The sequence below is a fragment of the Haliotis rufescens genome, unplaced genomic scaffold, assembly GCF_023055435.1.
Source record: "Haliotis rufescens isolate VD_foot unplaced genomic scaffold, xgHalRufe1.0.p SCAF_5, whole genome shotgun sequence".
NCBI lineage: Eukaryota > Metazoa > Mollusca > Gastropoda > Lepetellida > Haliotidae > Haliotis > Haliotis rufescens.
Window position 1 is genome coordinate 62,050,087 of NW_025964223.1, and position 22,781 is coordinate 62,072,867.

The window sequence follows — 22,781 nt, forward strand, 5'->3', positions numbered from 1 at the left end:
GAACTCGATGCACTGCACTGTCAAATTACATAGTGTAACCCAATCCTCGCAGTGCTGCAAGGAGATATCAAAATATTCAATGACACAGACGATCGGAGTGGTCATACAAGTTCCATTGCAACTGAAAAACTGGCGATCGAGATAATAGCGTAACAAATGTCAATCAATTGTTTGATAGGCATTACTTAGAAGTTGACGGATGACAAGGTAGACACAATTTTAGGGATAACAACCTCTTTAATACTATAAAAAGCGACATTTTGGTATAGATCCTTATAACGTTGTCAAGCAAGACTTGTCAATGAAGTTATTTATTTCATTGTCAACCAATAAGAAGTAATCAAATTCAGTCACCACAAGATATATTTTAAGGTAGTCATTTGGCGACCTCTGAATATTTATAATAAATTTAGGTTGCACTGGCGACCGTTGTAGTTTCAACTGTGAGGCCTGATTATACACAAGACAATGGTATATGATAGGCTAAATCTGACTATGTCATAGAGCAAATACTTACTATTGACACTCATTGTAGAGCATTTTCACACATCCAGGTTACAGTAGCTCCCCGTCACTTCAATGTTTACACGTTGTTATACAAGTCAACACGACTTGAAACACATCAGAACAAGTCTCGCATCATGCTCTTGATAATATAAAGACTGGTCCCCATGACGTACAAAATAAACTTCACATTTATCAACCGGTTAACTTACCAACTTGTCAGTTTACCCATGTCGCTATCATTTCTATACTTAGAAAAGTAATATAGTGAGAGTACGGGTCAGTTCCCACAGCTGTGATATGTTTATGACCTTTTTGTTTATACTGCGATTTAAGCTAAACGTTATTGAGTGTACTCTCAATGTTTTGGTTGCCATGAATGTACATTAAATGAAAAGCTGTTATGGTAAGATATAGTTGGGATATTTATACATAATGTTTTCATGAATAGATTAAAGACGGTTTCTTCACGAATAGTAAAACAATTTTCTGTCTTGATGAAAAACTTATCAAGACTCAGTGCTTGGTTGATTTAAATGGAAGCACTGATCTCAGTGGACGCATAAACCTTATAAATTAGACATTTCTGACATGTTTGAAATAACATCAATAATAACAGATATAGTCACTGCCAATTATTTTTCACATATTAGCTCCATTTTTGTGAACTATGTATCCATCAGAACAATGTAACCATCCACACTGTTCAACACATCCTTGAAATATATCTGATCAGTATGTATCTCCTGGGTGTATGAAATACACACTTGTATTGCTTCTTGACGCCCGGTAAAGCACAGATACTGAACACTCGTCGTATCTCACTTCAAACACATTTACATCCAAGATATCCATGAAGCATATCAACCAGTGCATCTATATCACATGCTTGAATGACAAATGTGAAATATACACTTGTACATTTCAACATTTCAATACCAGAAAACAATCCACCTTGTCCTTCTCTGGAAAGGACGACATCAATTTGTATTGACCAGCATACATTATATCCCTATTTAAGTGTGTTTGGATTCTTTCAGTCTCGCATTGATCAGAAAAGTAAAATATTTGTTGGTAACCCAGCAACTATGTACAGAACGGCCTTACCCTTAGTCAAAATTGACATTCACACATGTATTATGTACATCACTGACTATGTTTGTACTTATAAAAGACACCATGGGACATGCCTATAATTAGCATCAATGAGTTAATCAATATCCATGCTTAATGCCCAATTGATTACTGTACACTTGTTACCAATCAGGAATAATAACCATGGTGATAATAATATTCCTATAAGCCACTTCAAAATCTTAGGAGAAAAATATTCAGATTACATCATCAAATATGCAGACAGCATCACCTTCAATGAGTGACAGTCATTAACTTACTTTTGCACCAATACTCACTGATTGACATTTGAGTGAAATATAGCTCTGTGTGAACATATTATGATGTACGAGACATAAAAGATATGGTAGTATATCAGTTTCCTTAACATGCTCAACAAGCCGATCTTTTTTTTATAGTTATTCATAAACGCATGCTTATAATATCATGTAACATAGTCAAAACTGTACAATGGATTCTGCTTTCAGCAGAGAATTTTATTTGTTATGGAAATGGTTTTGTAAGTTATTTTAAGGCTGTACATTATATGACCTTGATAGAAATCAAGAGGGTCATGTGGGTCTTTGATATTTGGGGACAAATTATGAGACAAGTCAACATGTTCAAAATCTTTTTTATCGTTTCAATGATAAAAATAATGAAGGACCAAGCTGTTGATGCTGGTATTAGTAATGGTATCAGTTTATCAGGCAAATCTAATGAAACAGACAGATAAGACCTGTCCATGCACAGGCATATCAATAGAGATTACCCTGCTTAGGAAGTAACCACGTGTTTCCCCTCACTTATCCATCTGTGACCACACCCTCCGTTATCTCTCAAACGTTGTATACAAAGTAAACACCAGACCAAGAAGTCATTTCTTACAACATCCGTTGTAGTCATGTAGTCAATCAGATCGTTGTGGTCATGTAGTCAGTCTGATAAAGTCATGTTTTCAGTCCATTGTTACTAAGTCACATAGTCAATCCGTTCATTTCTTTGTAGTCATGTAGTCAATCTGTTTTAGTCATGTAGTCCATCTGTTGTAGTCATGTAGTCAATCTGTTGTAGTCATGTAGTCCGTCTGTTGTAGTCATGTAGTCCATCTGTTGTAGTCATGTAGTCAATCTGTTGTAGTCATGTAGTCCATCTGTTGTAGTCATGTAGTCAATCTGTTGTAGTCATGTAGTCCATCTGTTGTAGTCATGTAGTCCATCTGTTGTAGTCATGTAGTCCATCTGTTGTAGTCATGTAGTCAATCTGTTGAAGTCATGTAGTCAATCTGTTGTAGTCATGTAGTCAATCTGTTGTAGTCATGTAGTCAATCTGTTGTAGTCATGTAGTCCATCTGTTGAAGTCATGTAGCCAATCTGTTGTAGTCATGTAGTCAATCTGTTGTAGTCATGTAGCCAATCTGTTGTAGTCATGTAGTCAATCTGTTGTAGTCATGTAGTCAATCTGTTGTAGTCATGTAGTCCATCTGTTGAAGTCATGTAGCCAATCTGTTGTAGTCATGTAGTCAATCTGTTGAAGTCATGTAGCCAATCTGTTGTAGTCATGTAGTCAATCTGTTGAAGTCATGTAGCCAATCTGTTGTAGTCATGTAGTCAATCTGTTGTAGTCATGTAGTCAATCTGTTGTAGTCACATAGTCCATCCATTGTAGTCATATGGTCAATCAGTTGTAGTCATGTAGTCAATCTGTTGTAGTCACATAGTCCATCCATTGTAGTCATATGGTCAATCTGTTGTAGTCATGTAGTCAATCTGTTGTAGTCATGTAGTCAATCAGTTGTAGTCATATGGTCAATCAGTTGTAGTCATGTAGTCAATCTGTTGTAGTCACATAGTCCATCCATTGTAGTCATATGGTCAATCTGTTGTAGTCATGTAGTCAATCTGTTGTAGTCATGTAGTCAATCTGTTGTAGTCATGTAGTCAATCAGTTGTAGTCATGTAGTCAATCTGTTGTAGTCACATAGTCCATCCATTGTAGTCATATGGTCAATCAGTTGTAGTCACATAGTCCATCCATTGTAGTCCAATGGTCAATCTGTTGTAGTCACATAGTCCATCCATTGTAGTCATGTAGTCAATCTGTTGTAGTCACATAGTCCATCCATTGTAGTCATGTAGTCAATCTGTTGTAGTCACATAGTCCATCCATTGTAGTCATATGGTCAATCAGTTGTAGTCACATAGTCCATCCATTGTAGTCCAATGGTCAATCTGTTGTAGTCACATAGTCCATCCATTGTAGTCATGTAGTCAATCTGTTGTAGTCACATAGTCCATCCATTGTAGTCATGTAGCCAATCTGTTGTAGTCATGTAGTCAATCTGTTGTAGTCATGTAGTCAATCTGTTGTAGTCATGTAGTCAATCTGTTGTAGTCATGTAGTCAATCTGTTGTAGTCACATAGTCCATCCATTGTAGTCCAATGGTCAATCAGTTGTAGTCATACGTAAGGGTGCACCCGAAGACTAACCCTTATAAACTACCCAACCCATGTCTGCAACCAACATGACCAAGCAGTCTTTGAAAACAATAAGTCCCTGGGTCCATGAGATTTGCTGCTATAGTACTTGCTTAGTTTCAAACACTGGGCATGTTATGTTTTTAGGGTGACCTTCACCCCTTTATCTGATAAATGATGGGTTCAGTCTCACCCTGACTCACACAGATGACCACATAACTCAATCACTGAGATAAACTCAACAGCTACATCACGGATAGCCAGGATAAATATAAATATACGCCTACAGGAGAGAGTCTATCTTGTGCCACGCCTCACAACACGCAGACCGTCGACTATAATGTTTGACTGCACTGGTATGTTATATAGGTTAATCTACTGCCATGCTTACAATTAAGCAGCACAGACAAGTTGTCATCGTGATAACCCTACTCTTATAGTGCTAGTTTTATAGTGCTAGCCCACTGAGATACCATGCCACAGTTTAACATGGATACCCCACTCATAGCGGTAGAAAGTAGCATTTTTAGCCCACTAGTCCAAATATAGCAAAACCCTTAAAAATGGCAAATTTCTACTAGTCCTTATGATACCTTAACTATTGCACAGTTTGGCAAGGACTACGGGACGAGTGCCAATTTCCAACACTGCACTCAGACACAGCATACTGAATCCAGTGCATGCTTCATTCCCATGATGCCAAGGGGCCGGCCAGGCAGTGTAACAACAACTGCCATCCTTTAACGTCCTTTGGTATGACACAGCCCAGGATCGAACTTCCGCTATCCAAACATAAACTCTACCCACTAGACCACGGAGGCGGTCAGCAGGTCTTGCATGATTACCACTTTGGTGAAAGCCACGAAGACAAGCATGGTTCTGACAAACCTAGAAACATAATTAGGGCAAAAATGGGATTTGAACACCACAACCAGAAGAAACTAGCATCATCAGCACTAAAGTTTCACTCACTTAATCAAACTAATGGCTAATGTGACAGGATATATCAAACTCTCAGGAGATAATCAGAAGCCATTATCCTAACTAGTGTTTTTGCTCTTGAAATCAGTTTAAGGTATTTTCAGTCACTTCAGACTTTTCATACCACTAATAGCTTCCCAGCCAGGACACTATCACAGACAATAACCAAATCTGCTACACTCTCACAAAAATGTTATCTATCATGCACGTCAGCCAACTGTCCCTTTGGGACTGACCAGTATTTCTGGCTTTTTATAAAGACTGCTCTGAGCACACTTGGTATCTTGCCTAGATATCATGTATTATTGATGGTAGACATTTCTCTTTGACCCGACATATCCTTTGATTAGTAATCTAAAACATATCCTTTCTATGCTTAACATATCCTAATAAAAACACCAACATTTTCTTAACATCCATATACTTTGTAACGTTTTATTCAGCCTTATTGCCATATTGTCATCGGCAACTATATTATGGCCATAAATGGCTATGCAGTCTCCAGACGTTTAATATTCCATTACTGTGATATGGCAGCAATGGACATGAATCAATTACACGCGGTTTGACAGCTTCCAGTTGTCACGTCTCATCTGTCGAGGATATATCACAGTAGGTGTGAAATCAGCATAATCAATATAGTTGTGGTGCTGATACAGACACTGATACGGATACTTATATTGTCATGTACAGATGATGTAGTGAGATTACAGTCTGCATGAGTGACATTTGGTACACAGCAGGCAGAGGTGACAAGCAAGAGAGTGAAATATCTCATTACAAACCGGAACAGTGGAATCTCACAGTTTACGTAACAAATGTTGCATAGAACATGTAGAATATCATTATCATCATACTAACTGATGAAATGCCAGACAGTTTATAATTACATGTTTCACAGATTTGTATCATTAATATCCATGATATACCTGAAGGCTGAAGGGAAATGTTATTCTTTTTCAATATATCAATGCATTGTGCTGATTACCGTATTTCCTTCTGTAAACCTGGTTGCTTTGTTTGTTTGTTGTTTAACACCACACTCAGCAATATTACAGCTATATCATGGGCGGATACAGAGGGGGTGCGGGGGTGCGCAAATTGCTTGGTTTACCAATCAAATGTCACAGAAATTACTTTCAATTTACGTATATTATCCTATCACTCCAGGGGCAAGTTGTTGCAAGGAAGGTTGGCTTGAAAGGGATATGGAGGTTTATATATCATGCCTTTGTCTTTTTGATGGAAAATATTAGGGTGAAACAATACAGCAAGGTCACGATACGATACGTACCACGATACATAGGTAACGATATGATATATATCACAATACACATATTTACGCCAAATTGTGTGGAAACTTCTTGACTATAAGTGAGTAAGTGAGTTGGGTTTAACGCCGCTATTAACAGTATTCCAGTTATATCACGGCGTGTCAGCTTAATGTGGGAGGAAAGCCCGAAGTGATGCAGGTCTCAGACGTTTACCACTTCGGTGAAATCCATGAGCACGGGTATGGTGCTGACAAACCTAGAAACATAATTGGGGCGAACCGGGATTCGAACCCACAATCATAGGTTTCTGGCATGCCCAAGGGACGCAACTCTGAACAGCGAATCGTGGCACCTTAGATGACTATGCCACCCGTGCCCCTCTTGACTATAAATATTTCGGAGCATGTTCTAAATGAAAAGCTAGCTGTAGGCACATGTTCGTCGCTGCTATTTTGATGTTGGAGCGTTAATTACAACACATTTTGCGTTATTTGACTGACAAAATTGCTGGGGGTCATTAAACAAGTAGTAAGTAATATATTTTAGAAAGTGTATCGTCTTGTATCCATACAAAAGAAAACGTATCATGGATCATATCGTTGCATGAAAACTTACAATGCACTAATGTTTCGCTTTATCCCTTGAGTAAATATCCTGATTATCCTGTATTTGGTGATCTGAAGACATAGTGTTTGTTTACAATACAGGATATATACCACCCCAAACAAACAAACATGATAATCCATATATCATATCAAGTCATTCTTAAATTCCATCATGATAATAAGTATTTTCATCTCTCAAACACAGTAAATTTAGGACGAGAATCTGTGAATGTTCATGTGTAACTTGGACACTGGATTTACCCATAAGTACATAACAATATATAAAAAATCATTGAGAGTATATGAATTCTTATTATCATTCAGTTCAACTGATATTTATTTCAAGATTGACAAATATGTCCGTTCATGAAATAGATGAGGTATCATCTTGAGAGTTTAAGATGACCTGACCTATATAACGCCTGGCAGTATTTGTCAAGGTAATATTACCAGGACATGCAGGACATACGCAAAGGGCGTTATCGCCGCGGATGACTGTATTCAGATTTCAGCCACCAGCATAAACACACACCACCCTAGTGTACATAGCATTGTGTATGACTGCCCACACTGTGCAAACAGTTCATGTATTTCTACCAGTTTCACCCAACAACCAACCATATATCCCATTTACTTAATCCTCATCATCAGTCTCACCAGCACTAAAATGCACCATCATCATAATTATCAATACCGTCATGAATATCATCATCATAATAATCATTATCAGGTTCATACTCATTATCATGAATTATCATAATGATTACCTGCCAAAACACCAATCTGTCATGTAATATTCATCACCATTTTTATATAAAAATTGACTTGGATATTTTCTGAATTTATTTAGGTATAAACGGATAAACGTTGTGCATAGGTGTGTAAATAAGTGTAAAAATAGCATTTTTTATTGTTTAAACCTCCATAAATGAACAGACAGAAGACTTACGTTAACAATAATAACTTCACAGACTGCTTATTTAATCAGTAACACAAAAAATTAAAAGTAACAGTATAAAATTAGTAACATTCAGTTATCAGCCAATCAGGAACAGCAGTCTCATAGTGGGCGCGACCAAATTTCTTTTCGGTTTAAGGAAACATAAACAAAATTGCATGATTAGCCAAACAAATGCCTTGAAACACTTGCAATGTCTTTATTATTAAATATCAACACCATCAAGATAATCATTCTCTCAATCATCTCCTCCCAAAACCATTTTCCTATTCAGGCACATGATCCTCCTCAATATCAACTGCAGTAACAATACTGAACCCCATCCTCTGTAACCCCATCCTCTGTACACACCATAATCACACTACACCACAATACTACCAACCGTCAGTACACTACACACGACAGAAGCTGATTCAGTCAAGTCCCACAAGACACAGCAACACACATTCTCTATACACACACATTTTGTATTACTTCAAACAAAGGCACATTCACAACACAGCATTCTGTGCGATTACCATAGAAATGAAATAATTATACAATACCAACTGTAGAATCAATGAAGCTTGTAAATGTACATACATTAGCATGATCTATTTGTTATTTGAGTGGACAATCAGGCTTGACAGTGTCCTGAGTGATATGCAGGAGAAATACAAGGACTGAACCAACACAGAACATGGCCGATGTAGCACAATCAGGGTTGTGAAAGCTAAATGCAATGCCTTGCTGTAAATGCCCTAGATATTACCGGTACTTGAAAATAAAATCAAGGTAGACTGACAAGCTAGCTAAATTTTGTCTAGTGAGCTATAAGACAAATACTTTCCTCCCTCATCTTAAGTGGAAAATGTTCACATGAAAAATTATAGCAATTTCTAAAAAACAATAATTTATTATTATTCAGCTGTCACACCTTCAGAATGTTGCAGAACCTGTTTGATACTGACTCAGATTGTGGTTTTAACCTTGTTGAAACTAATATGTTTTCCTTTTCTGCTACTATATTTCTCCTTGTACTTGGGGGGCACGGGTGACCCAGTCGTCTAAGGCGCCGCGATTCGCTGTGAAGAGTTGCGTCCCTTTGACACGCCAGAAACATATGATTGTGGGTTCGAATCCCGGTTCGCCCCGATTATGTTTCTAGGTTTGTCAGCACCATACCCGTGCTCGTGGGTTTCACCGAAGTGGTAAACGTCTAATACCTGCATCACTTTGGGCTTTCCTCCCACATTAAGCTGACACACCGTGATATAACTGGAATACTGTTAAAAGCGGCGTTAAACCCAACTCACTCACTCACTCACTCCTTGTACTTGGTAGGGTGAATAAACCTGGCTACTTCATTCTGAAACTCAGCTAGCAAAAAAATGTAGCTAGCCTGGCTGAATAGAAATTGAGGGTGGGTATTGGAGGCTTAAAGTGTATCACAATATTGTACGATGAACAAGGCTGTATTGTGTTATGTACCAATGATAGAAACTAAGATTTTTAGTCCACTGATCACCCAATCCATTTGGTCGCCTTTTACAACAATTATTTGCTGGAACTTATTCTAACCCATTCCGTGAAGATTCCGGGTTAGAAATTAGAATTGATCTTCAGCAACCCATGCTTGTCATCAGAGGCGACTAACAGGATCGAATGGTCAGGCTGGCTGACTTGGTTGATGCATGTCATCGTATCACTATAATCCGTGGATCAATGCTCCTGATGTCAATCACTGGATTGTCTTGTCCAGACTCAATTATTTACATACCACTGTCATATAGCTGCAATATTGATGAGTGCAGCGTTAAACAACAAACAAACTATTCTAATCCTGAATCCCTACAATGGTCATTGTAAAATTACTTGTAGCAGTACAATCAAACCTCTTTATCTCACATCAGTGGAATAATAACCCAGATATATCTTTAGACATCAGCATCACAATGCAGCAGAGAAAGAATAACAGCTGTAACATTATTCTCAGGATTTTTAACAGGATGAAGCAAAGACTACATGAGAAACATATGTCAAACACACTCGATTAAAGACATAAGAAATTGTGAACTAGAAACAGACAGCTAATATGTGTCCAAGTCACTCCTCAGTCTCAAATTTCAGCCAATGACACAGATTTCCAAAATGTACCAAAGATTTTCATTTACACTGTCAATGGTAAAGATGAATCTCCTATCACCATGATTAGAAATCAATAAAACCCGGGAAATAGCCTCAAGCTATCCTGGAGTAGCTAGACATTATCAGTGAGCTACCAGTACTTTACTTGATACCGAAATCAACGTTCCAGCTTCAGTTACAAAATTTCATAAAGGTCATGGCCATACAACCACAGGTTGGAGACGAGTAGTTCTGTATTTCCTTTTCAAGACATCAACATCATGTTCATGGGCTATATGAATAGCAATGACATTGTTTTGAGATAATCAAGAAAACAGGATCCAGCTGTATCATACTATTTTTGAATGGCTGGCCCAAGGTAGGATTAAAGATATCGATCTAGATGACTTGGAAATAAAGAGAAGAAATAGCATGATTGTCCAGTAAATAAAAAAACAGGCAGCTAAAAAAATTCCTAACATTCAGCATGTTCAGGCCATATATCACAACTATAACCTATATCATCGTTCCCATCATTAATACCACCATCACCTATACAACTTTGACATAATCGTCATTATAATTATGATAATCATGGTAATGGTAAAAATTATAAAAATCCCACAATCATATTTTCATAAACCATCATCAATCTCACCATTATCATTATCATTAATCATCACTATCAAAATTAAAATCATCATCAACAGCATCATGCATGACACTTCTTATTGATTAGCAACTACTTTTATTCTTTGTCACAAAGTTTCAGAGCTACTTCTTGCTTTTCATCAGGTGAATCCAGCATGAAGTAGCTCTGAAACGTTGTGACAAATAATAACAGAAGTTGCTATCCATAAAAAGTGTCATGTATTCATGTTCTTCCAACTTCCAAATGTCTGCCGAAGACATCATCATAAGGGTTAAAGATACAGATACATGACAAAGAGAGACATGGTGTGTCAGTACTGTGCACTTGCTTCACCTAATCCCTCATCACAGAGTTCTAGTTCCACAACAAGGATTACAGGGTGGATCAAGTTCTCACCTCAGCTATTGTCCCAGCTTGCTGAAACCGTAAAAAGGTGGTATTTTACTCATATAACATTACTTATCGAAAAACGACGCAAGTCTCCAAATACTATCTTCAGAAATGTGTATGATTATGTAATACAATATCAGCAGAGCATGCTCAAGGCTTATGAATTATACCTATCAGCTCGCAGAAAACAACCTCCCACAATCGTTCTCCGACACCATTGTAGCTTGGTTCAACAGACAATTTATTTCTATTTTGCTCCAATACAAATGTGTGTTCTGTATGGATGGATGGGCAGTTTGATAGATAGACCGGTGTATTCGGTCAAAGGCCACAGGCCTAAAGGACATATGTTTCACAAGATATAGTATACAGGGTCGGGGCTGTAATGACTATGCATGATCCTTCATAGATGTCTTGCATCTTTAAGGTGTTTTAGAAGCTGCAGAATCAATGAAGACAATGTGGACATGGATTTCAACTTCTTTTCTTCCAATGTGATGTTTCGGTACAGATGTCGGTTTGGTGAATGATCCCTGGGACCAGTATCCAGCAAGTGATTGATAAACACACTAGCATCTGAGACCCATGAAGATCTGGGCTACAACAGGTCTTCAGCAACCCATGCTTGCCGTAAGGGGCGACTATGCTTGTCGTAAGAGGCGACTAACAGGATCTGGTGGTCAGGCTCGCTGACTTGGTTGATGCATGTCCTCATATCCCAATTGCGTTGATCGATGCTCATGATGTCAATCACTGGATTGTCTGGTCCAGACTGAATAATTTACAGTACGCTGTCATATAGCTGAAATATTGCTGAGTGCAGCGATAAACAAACAAACAAACAAGCATCTGAACCAAAATGTCACATTGAAAGAATAAAGTGGTTGAAATCCATGTCAACTGTCTTCATTGGTGTCAGGGAAATGTGACATCATAACTTAGCTGCTTGTATCTCAAAACTGCCAAAACATCCTAATCCTCAGGTTATTTCACAATGGTGTTTTCGTGGAGATATGACCCATTAGCTTAGTTCAATAGTTGAATTTATCTCAAAACTGTTATTCCAATATCCACAGATTATTTCACAATGGTGTCTTCGTGGAGATATGACCTCTTATCTAAGTTCGATAGTTGCATTTATCTCAAAACTATTATTACAATATCCTCAGGTTATTAACAATGGTTACAGTCTTAATGGAAATGTGACCTCTTTATGTCAGTGGGATTAACAAACATATTGTTAAAACTACTGTATATCCACATTTTCAGGCTAATGCAAAATGTGCAAATCAAAATGATTTTATTAGCCACTAGTTCGTCAGTTCCTAGACTGATAACACCATGGCCGGGAGACAGCAGAGCTCAGTAATTGCCTCATACAGTGAAACACCACATTCACTCCTCTGCGGTCAAGTTCAAGGCCATCAAAGCATTCAGTACAAGATGCTAGCCAACAGATGTTGGACAGCTACATTCCTGACTAGGAACAGATTAATGAGCAATAAGCTTGTGCTATATGTGTGATACATGATAATTACCACAGGCTGGGAATATACTGTAGCCTTGCATCACCTCCACAGCACAATATCAACATTCATCACAGAGGCACATCACATTATGAAGTCAATAAACCCACTCAAACGAATAATCACATCCCAGATAGGCATGCAGACAAGAGAAGAATGACACTCACCAGTGATAAATGTCTCTACACTATGGTTTCGAGATCAAAAACTTACTTATTTGGTTAGAATGTATCTACATTTATATACAAGTCCTTGGCAGTCAGTGTGTATGGCTGTGACCCCCAGGTAATCTCACACCTACAGCTGCAGATCTTGTGAATGGTGTACATAATTGATGACAGGTTGTGTTCTTAGCCTGGGCTGATTGGACTATCATGGATTCAAGATGTCTTCCCTGACTACAAAGTTCATGTAACAGTACCACAATTAGCTCATCGCTCTTCATCTTTCAAACATATCTGCATTAATATGACTGAAAATCCTTCCTCTAGCATGTAAAGTTTGGGATAAAATTTGTGTTTTCCAGCACTAATGCCCAAATAAAATCCATTTATATGGCGCCAAATTCCACCCAAAGTGAATTTTCATGGCACGTGTTACTTTATTACTACCCGGGTCAATGGATCAGGCTGTTCTTGATTTTTCATTCTCTTCTCCCTGGGGAGTATACAAACCAAACTGCTTGTGAGGTGCTAGAAGGTTAACAGTCACATTACAATCTCATCCTATCGGATAAGCATTCACTGTTGGGTGAATGGGAGCATATTTTGAACGGTCACTTGTATTTATATACTTCTGAAACAATTTTAAACACTGTTCAGGATGAAAACTCTGTTCTCAATTTATTTCATACTTGTCCAACTTTATAAGTTATATCAAACATGAACATGCCAGTTTCCATCCCAGAATAAATGGACAGATTAAAATGCTTACATAATATTCTCCATAACTTTTTACTTTAGGACATGATTTTTGGTTTCATGTTCTACATTACAGTCGGCAATATTCACTATATCACGGCGGTCTGTAAATTAGTATCAGCAAAAATATTGAAGTCTGGACCAGAAAACCAGTGGTTGATATCATGAACACCCTCCCTGCCATCAGGGTATAATGACATTCAAACAACCAGCTCACCAAGCCTGACCACTGAAGTCACCTCTAAGGACAAGCAAGAGAGTGGTCAACATAACCATGGTCAACGCTTGCAGCGATTGACACCATCGGTGCTCGATGACATGCATCAGTCAGCTCACAAAACCTGACCGATGAATCACCTTTATTCGAATTTTATGACCATCAATCAGGATTAGCTACTGAGTACCTAACAGTAAAAATGGTAAGTCCACAGGGACATGTCATTAGTCCTTTCCGGATTTTGTTGTCTCAAACTAACAGGCATATAAATTTCAAACCCTGTGACAATGGGTTGCTGGGGCCTAATTAAACCCAGGTCCCACAGGGCTATGACTGACACAGGATTGGTAGGGCACTGAAAATAGAACACAACATGTTTCCTTATAAGTACACGGCATAATTCTGTAGAGAACTATAATCAAATGTACCACCATCAATTAATTAAGATATTCAGGCAGCTGTCCCTGAAAGCATCTGCAACCTCGAGAAAATTGCAGACATTCCCCATCAGCACCATAGCTGCATCCTAGGCAATCAATAGTAATACAGTAGATATGATGATAAAATCTTGAGGAAATCCCAAATGCAAGAATCACATCACAACAGCTCTTATCTGAATTCAAGTTTCAAGTAGTTTTACTGATCTTTAAACTGCTCACATGACAAAGTCAAAACGCGAAAATATCATAGTCATCTATCTAAAGGATAATGTGATTATAATAGCTATGTCCAATGGGAAATTATGTTATCTCATCGGTCGCTGAGTGGAAATCACATGCCTGTATCCTGAAACCATTTTCCAGAAAGCCAGACATAAAGAATTTTGGCCTTCAACCTTCAGTGACTGAAATAGTATGCGACTGCTCAACTGACTGCTGCAAACCCAAGAAGGGTATTGAGATGTGCAGATCTGATACAGCTGTTATTGAGATGTAGGGATCTGATACAGAGACAAGTCTACGGGGAGGGAGTCAACGTGGAGGGAGTCTACAGGGAGGGAGTCTACAGGGAGGGAGTCTACGGGGAGGGAGTCTACAGGGAGGGAGTCTACAGGGAGGGAGTCTACGGGGAGGGAGTCTACAGGGAGGGAGTCTACAGGGAGGGAGTCTACGGGGAGGGAGTCTACGGGGAGGGAGTCTACGGGGAGGGAGTCTACAGGGAGGGAGTCTACAGGGAGGGAGTCTACGGGGAGGGAGTCTACGGGGAGGGAGTCTACGGGGAGGGAGTCAACGGGGAGGGAGTCTACGGGGAGGGAGTCTACGGGGAGGGAGTCTACAGGGAGGGAGTCTACGTGGAGGGAGTCTACGGGGAGGGAGTCTACGGGGAGGGAGTCTACGGGGAGGGAGTCTACAGGGAGGGAGTCTACGGGGAGGGAGTCTACGGGGAGGGAGTCTACAGGGAGGGAGTCTACGGGGAGGGAGTCTACAGGGAGGGAGTCTACGGGGAGGGAGTCTACAGGGAGGGAGTCTACAGGGAGGGAGTCTACAGGGAGGGAGTCTACGTGGAGGGAGTCAACAGGGAGGGAGTCTACGGGGAGGGAGTCAACGGGGAGGGAGTCTACAGGGAGGGAGTCTACAGGGAGGGAGTCTACGGGGAGGGAGTCTACGTGGAGGGAGTCTACGGGGAGGGAGTCTACAGGGAGGGAGTCTACAGGGAGGGAGTCTACAGGGAGGGAGTCTACGTGGAGGGAGTCTACGGGGAGGGAGTCTACAGGGAGGGAGTCTACAGGGAGGGAGTCTACAGGGAGGGAGTCTACAGGGAGGGAGTCTACGTGGAGGGAGTCTACAGGGAGGGAGTCAACGGGGAGGGAGTCAACGGGGAGGGAGTCTACAGGGAGGGAGTCTACAAGAAGGGAGTCTACGGGTAGGGAGTCTACAGGGAGGGAGTCTACGTGGAGGGAGTCTACGGGGAGGGAGTCTACAGGGAGGGAGTCTACGTGGAGGGAGTCTACAGGGAGGGAGTCTACAGGGAGGGAGTCTACAGGGAGGGAGTCTACGGGGAGGGAGTCAACGTGGAGGGAGTCTACAGGGAGGGAGTCTACAGGGAGGGAGTCTACGGGGAGGGAGTCTACGTGGAGGGAGTCTACGGGGAGGGAGTCTACAGGGAGGGAGTCTACAGGGAGGGAGTCTACAGGGAGGGAGTCTACAGGGAGGGAGTCTACGGGTAGGGAGTCTACAGGGAGGGAGTCTACGGGGAGGGAGTCTACGGGGAGGGAGTCTACAGGGAGGGAGTCAACGGGGAGGGAGTCTACAGGGAGGGAGTCTACAAGAAGGGAGTCTACGGGGAGGGAGTCTACAGGGAGGGAGTCTACGGGGAGGGAGTCTACGTGGAGGGAGTCTACAGGGAGGGAGTCTACAGGGAGGGAGTCTACAGGGAGGGAGTCTACAGGGAGGGAGTCTACAGGGAGGGAGTCTACAGGGAGGGAGTCTACGGGGAGGGAGTCTACAGGGAGGGAGTCTACGGGGAGGGAGTCTACAGGGAGGGAGTCTACAGGGAGGGAGTCTACAGGGAGGGAGTCTACAGGGAGGGAGTCTACAGGGAGGGAGTCTACGGGGAGGGAGTCTACAGGGAGGGAGTCTACGGGGAGGGAGTCTACAGGGAGGGAGTCTACAGGGAGGGAGTCTACAGGGAGGGAGTCTACAGGGAGGGAGTCTACGGGGAGGGAGTCTACGTGGAGGGAGTCTACAGGGAGGGAGTCTACAGGGAGGGAGTCTACGGGGAGGGAGTCTACGGGGAGGGAGTCTACGTGGAGGGAGTCTACGTGGAGGGAGTCTACAGGGAGGGAGTCTACAGGGAGGGAGTCTACAGGGAGGGAGTCTACGGGGAGGGAGTCTACGGGGAGGGAGTCTACAGGGAGGGAGTCTACAGGGACCTTCGCCAACTCAGCTGCAGCAGCTCCACATCCCTCCCAGGCCTCATTTGTCACTTCACATAATGGTACTTATTACACTCCAGTAAGCAGACAGGAAGATACAATAGAGAGGCTCATTATTTCAACACTGCAACAGTTGTGACAAAACCTCTTCTAGGCACTTATCCAGGGTTAAATTCAATTCAGACAAGTGTTCATTGTTCAAAAGTCAAGTTGACATTGTTTCATTTTATACTGAACAGTTTCATTCTAAAGTCAGGATGAAAAGACATAAAATATGGTACCTGCTGCAACCCTGCCAGACATGAAGGAGATAAAACAAGGACTGGTTGGAACATAGTCAACATACTGCGTCTGAGTGGGGAATTCATGTTAAAACTGGGCCAGCACTTAAAAAGATTGCATTCGTTCCAGACTAAGTACAAGCAGCCACACACACATGCTTGCATGCAAGTCACTATGTAAGTGAAATAATCTTTAGCATGTTTAACGCCATGTTAAACTCAAGCCAACTCAGCTCTGAAGACAGGCTTCAGCTTCTTTTATTTTTTCAAATCTGATTTTTCAGTACAGACCTACTATCAGTACCATGTAATATCTGTTCGCATGAAATAATACAAGAAGACAAAGTCCATCCCAGTCCTCAGCCACTGTCTCCACTGATGCTACAGTTATTCAATACCACTTAAGAAGACCTTACTTTTGTTAACGCACTGTCACCCACAAAATATGTAATACATGGATCTGTCTCAGTGCCTTTAAATGCCTGTAATAGTTGAATAACTCATCAGTTTCAAACATCACCGACCACAGGACAATGTGCAGGCAGCATTGCAAGTGCTGCAAATAGCAAGAGCATGGCATAGAAAAGCTTATGTGGAACCCTTTGGTAAAAGTGACTGACAGTGAATTTAATGCTGCTTTTAACAGCATTACAGTTATATCACGGCTTAACACCATCAAAGCCACAGGAAAACCACAACACAGCCAACAGCAAGACCCATCGGGAGCAGTGTACCCCATTCAGTGTAATTTGGACATGCTTATGTGGGCGAAAAACACATACATACAGGCTTCCCATACATACCCTGTACTGCACTTGCTTGATAATGGACCGAAATGTCGCTCCTAATTGTAATAAAGAAGTTGTTCATCCATCTATCTATCTTATCCTTACTTAGTACCCATAATCCAACTTCTGAATGCCTCTCAAAGAAGTCAAGTGACTCATTATCTTGAACATTGATGGTCCAGGTTTTAGAAATATCGCCAGAGGACCCGTTTTGCAAAGTAATGGTGTCATTTGTTTTTTTCTCAGGGCTCACTGACCAAGGCCCCCTGGCAATTTGAAGCAAAGCAGATGTTCATTGTCTACTTGGAACACTTAGCACAGGGTTTATTTCAGGTGTCTTCCTGCTCATTTTGTTTGTTTGTTGATTAACACCCCCAAAACAATATTCCAGCTAGATGATGGTGGTCTGTAAATAATTGAATCAGGACCAGAGAATCCAGCGATTGACATCATGACCATTGATCTATGCAGTTTGGATATGATGACACGCATCAACCAAGTCGGACAGCCTGACCCCTCAATCTCAATAGTCACCTCTTATGACAAGCATGGGTTGCTGAAGACCAATTCTAACCTGGATCTTCACTGGGGCGGTCATTTTGTTCTCGAGGGAGAACAATTTACCTTTGGACTCAGTGTCTCACTATATGCCTACCCCATGTATCGATACAAAATCTGATGTACCTAACTTTTACACGTTCCATGTTCACATTTAGAATATATTTTACCATCATGCCAATGTTTAGCTACTTTAGCAGTAATACTTTAAGTATCCTGACGTTTAACTTCACTAGCTGGTTCGGAAACCTATCTGTTCACAACAAGAACAAACAGTTCAAAATCTGTAACACGGCGATTAAAATTATTGGCATCTCTGTCCAAGACATTGGCAGTACTTAGGAATGGCAAACAGTTATTAAAGCAAATGAAATATGAAGCAATATCTCGCATGTTTTCCATTTCTTTACATTACATTGTCAATAAGCTGAAACCTTGTGCCGATGTAAACCAAATTTCCTTTGAAATAATAAAGTGCTATCTCATCTTATCATGCTTATATTATCTTATTCAAAAATCATTGTTAAGCATTCATTGTCAGTAATCCTGGGTGTTTGCTGTTGTATGTTAATCTAGGACCCCCCAAGTCCTTAATTTTTACACAAGAGGTAAGGCATTAAATTCAATGTGGGTGGTCATGAAAAGAAATATTTTAAAAATCAACTTTTAGATTTGTAGGCCACACTATCACGGAAGTATGACTGAGAAAAGATACTGAAAGATGATTTCTTATGAACAATGCATGGTGATAAAATATTGTCTTCTTTTTTTTCATTTCACTTAATTGTCAAACAATTAGACAAAGGTTTGGTGTCAAAATTAATTGTATTATTGTTTAGTTTCAGGTAGGTGTTTTTTTCTCAGTTGGTCTTGTAAACCAACTAAAAACTTAAAAAGAAATAACCGCTTACTGACAAGGAACTGTAGGTTTTCAAGCTTAATTTCAAGCACTGCTTATTCTATCAGGACAGTGGTATGATGACAACTAGTTATAACATATCCTTTACTGCACCTCTAACACAACTGACATGACTTTGCTTTGAGGGAGACTAATTTCCCATTGTACATAAGGAGTCTCTTTTCAGGAATTGTCAGATGACTGATGGCACTAGTTATCATGATAATATAATTCTGCAGATGGCAGCAAGTGCAATTATCAGTGAAATATTGCTCTATATCTCCCTGTCCACATGGCTAATTATGCACAATGTCATCAACCTCTATTTATCAGCTAGCTCAGAACCTGACATGACCCATACTGCAGATTAACAGTGCAGAACCAAGGATAAAATATTGCATAGGGCTGGCAAACACAACCATGACAACCAGTTCCGCCAAAAATATTGTATATGGCCAGCAAACACAATCAGTTGCAGTTACCATGGTAACAGTGATGTAAATTAAGGGGGTCCTGGGGTTCTTGAGGCATTCTATGGTATTTGAATCTTGGGACTTTTAAATCTGTAACTTTTAACATAGGGGTTATAACAAGGCCCCCTGAACTTTCAGGCTTAATTTCTAACACTGAGTAACCTTGCAGCTTGCGTTGCTATGATTTGTTTGTTGCTTAACGCCGCACTCAGCAATAGTCCAGATATATGACGGTGGTCTGTAAATAATTGAGTCTGGTCCAGACAATCCAGTGATTGATATCATGAGCATCAAACCACGCAATTCGGATTCGATGACAAGTGTTTAATACAATGCAAGCTAAACACACACAAGTCACACGTGACCCACAAATCATGACACTATACAGTTGCTGGCACAGGTTTCCTCTGTGAAGGAGTGAGTGAGTATTGTTTAAAGCCACTTTTAGGAATAATCCAGCAATATCACAGTGGGGGACACCAGGCATGGGCTTCACACTTTGTAGCCATGTGGGGATTCAAACCTGGGTCTTTGACTTGACGAGCGAACGCTTTATCCAATAAACTGCCCCAGACCCCCTATGTGAAAAACCTATTTCCTAGAATATCCTAGGTCTTCAGCAACCCATGCTTGCCGTAAAAGGTGACTATGCTTGTCGTAAGAGGTGACTAACGGCATCAGGTGGTCAGGCTCGCTGACTTGGTTGAAGCCCGTCATCGATCCCAAATGCGTGGATCGATGTTCATGATATCACCCACTGGATTGTCTGGTCCAGACTCAATTATTTACAGACCGCCATCATATAGCTGGAATATTGCTGAGTGCGGCGTAAAAAACAACAAACCAAACCAAACCAAATCAATCCAAGAATGGACCAATGTTCCATGTATTGCATTCATCATCACATAGACTGGTTCCTGGATGAGCTTGTGCTGCAACAGCTTTGTAATATTTTGATGTAGCAGGATGTGTGGTCATCCAACAGATGACATCATTACACTGATTACCTTTGTCAGCTTACTGACATAAAACAGCCTTTAGCCATGTGGACAAGACATCTCAAACAAGAAGATCCTTAGTTCGAATCCCAGCATAGGACTCACATGGCCATACATTGACAATACTGAACTAGATACCACTTTGACCTTAACAACTACATGCTTTATCATCATAATCATAATTATTAATTGTCTTTGTGTAGTAGGGGAAAAAAGTGCTCAATTACATGCTTCACATGCTTGGAAGTACCTTATTATCACACAATTACAGTTCGCATAATATAGTAATTTGTGTAGCTCATGCTGACTTATCACTTGAGAGTAGCTTTCAGTGCAAAAATAACAACCAAATCATTAAACAGGAAAATGAGGAAGCAAACGTGGCAAACCTCCAAAAACTATACATCCTTCATGCCAAATGTTGCCACAGAATTTTTACATACATACACATACCATGCCTACACTGTGTATACAGAAAATTCTTGACACCAACCCGATTATGTTTTCTAGGGGAGGTTGTGTCACCTTTATTCGGTGTACCCAAAACATCTACATATCAGTTTTGTCTGGTCATACTGGTGATTATACCATGTTTCGACCTCACTGACAATGTTATGCCAACATTACTGTGTTTCCTCTCAACATGCCCAACTCTGGGAGAAGAATGTTGAGCTGTGTCACTTTGACATGGTGAAGTCAGGTGCCGCATTGTTCATTACTTTAACTAGTATGAGAAATGTGACAAAATGCAAAGCATGGCAAAAATATATATTTTGAAATTGGTATGTTACTATTTTCATTTTGTCATCCAACCCCTTGAATTTTTGTGACAAAACTTTGTAACCATATCTGTAATCATATCAGTCACTAGATGGAAATGAACTAGTCATCAACAACATCAAAACTGTTGGGAAGTTTATTTTTTTCAAAATCTGTTTCTATATTCTTCTTTTCCAAGTATGTTAATACAGGGTTTTACATGATGCACAAATGAACATCCAGTATGCAAAGAATGTTGAGATTGGACGCAAAACAAAAGAATATACTGCGTCCCAAGGGGCATACAATAATATCTACCGTATATCGCTGTGTATAAGGCGACCCCACGTATAAGACAACCCCCCTGTACATGCCTTAAAAATCAACCCAAAAGCCTATACTCCGTGTATAAGGCGACCTGGAATGAAACACATCACAAGTCTGACTGATATACCGGGTATTGTACCGACAGCACATTAAGAGCAGTTATGGATGTCTATCACTTTATCCATCAATCATGTGCACTGTCCAGGGTTAGAAATTGGCACTAGTCCTAGAGTCCTTGCCAAACTGTCCAATAGTTAAGTTATCATAAGGACTAGCAGATATTTGCCATTTTTAAGGATTTTGCTCTATATTATCATTATAAGGACTTATGGACCAAAAACGTTAGTTTCTACCACTGCAGTGTCCACATCATCAGTGATTCAATCCAGGCTCTAAAGATTAAATAATCAAATTGACTGTACACTACACAATTTCACACTCTGTCAGGACCCTCATATTGCCTCCAACATGTGCAAAGACCCTTAAATATAATTAATTATTGTAGTTTTTGTTACTTTTGTAAGTCATCGTAAAACCACGTGAACACACAACCAGGAACAGAAATCCACACTAGTCAGCCTGAGTTAAATCAAGCTATAATGCAATGACAATAGTATAATGAGGGTTCTTAAAATTTAAACATTTATGCACTGATACAAAAGCTTAAAATCCCTTCAACAGCCTATCCAGTAGTGACTCAATAACTACAACTAAAATCCCCAATGCTTAAAAGAACACTTTATGTAGACTGTTTTAAGATATTCAAACAATATGCATTCATTTTCATCCTCAAACAAACAAAATTTTTACCTTCCATAACCCTGTCACCTAAGCCTTCCGCATCTGCCATGGTGTCAGCTTCATACATTATCTGAGCACACTCAGCTCAGCGGTATCCTAGATATGTGTGTGCTTTTCTCCCATTAGCCAAATAACTCCCAATGGGCAAGGCATAAAATACTGCCCGGCCCAGACACTGACCAGTTCCTGCCCACTGGAATAAACCACAAAATATTGCAGAAACTCCCAGTTCTCCAGCCGATGCAATATAATGTCCTACGTTAACTCGTCGCCTATACAATATTATATCTCAAAACATG

At 40.3% G+C, this 22,781-nt stretch overlaps 1 protein-coding gene across 22 annotated transcripts in view; it reads right to left on the bottom strand.

Moving 5' to 3' along the window:
• The window catches only part of LOC124143843 (anoctamin-4-like), a 108,089-nt gene that overhangs the window by 78,164 nt on the left and 7,144 nt on the right, over positions 1–22,781 (bottom strand). The window contains exon 1 of one of the 22 annotated variants that reach the window (XM_048383578.1): positions 22,492–22,762. The exons of 18 other annotated variants lie outside the window; for them this stretch is intronic. In XM_048383578.1, coding sequence (XP_048239535.1) covers positions 22,492–22,549 — 58 coding nt within the window. In that variant the 5' untranslated portion in view covers positions 22,550–22,762. Of the gene's footprint in view, positions 1–517; positions 656–22,491; positions 22,763–22,781 lie in introns of those variants that run through there. 3 more of the 22 variants (XM_048383585.1, XM_048383579.1, XM_048383586.1) reach the window with 3 other exon arrangements.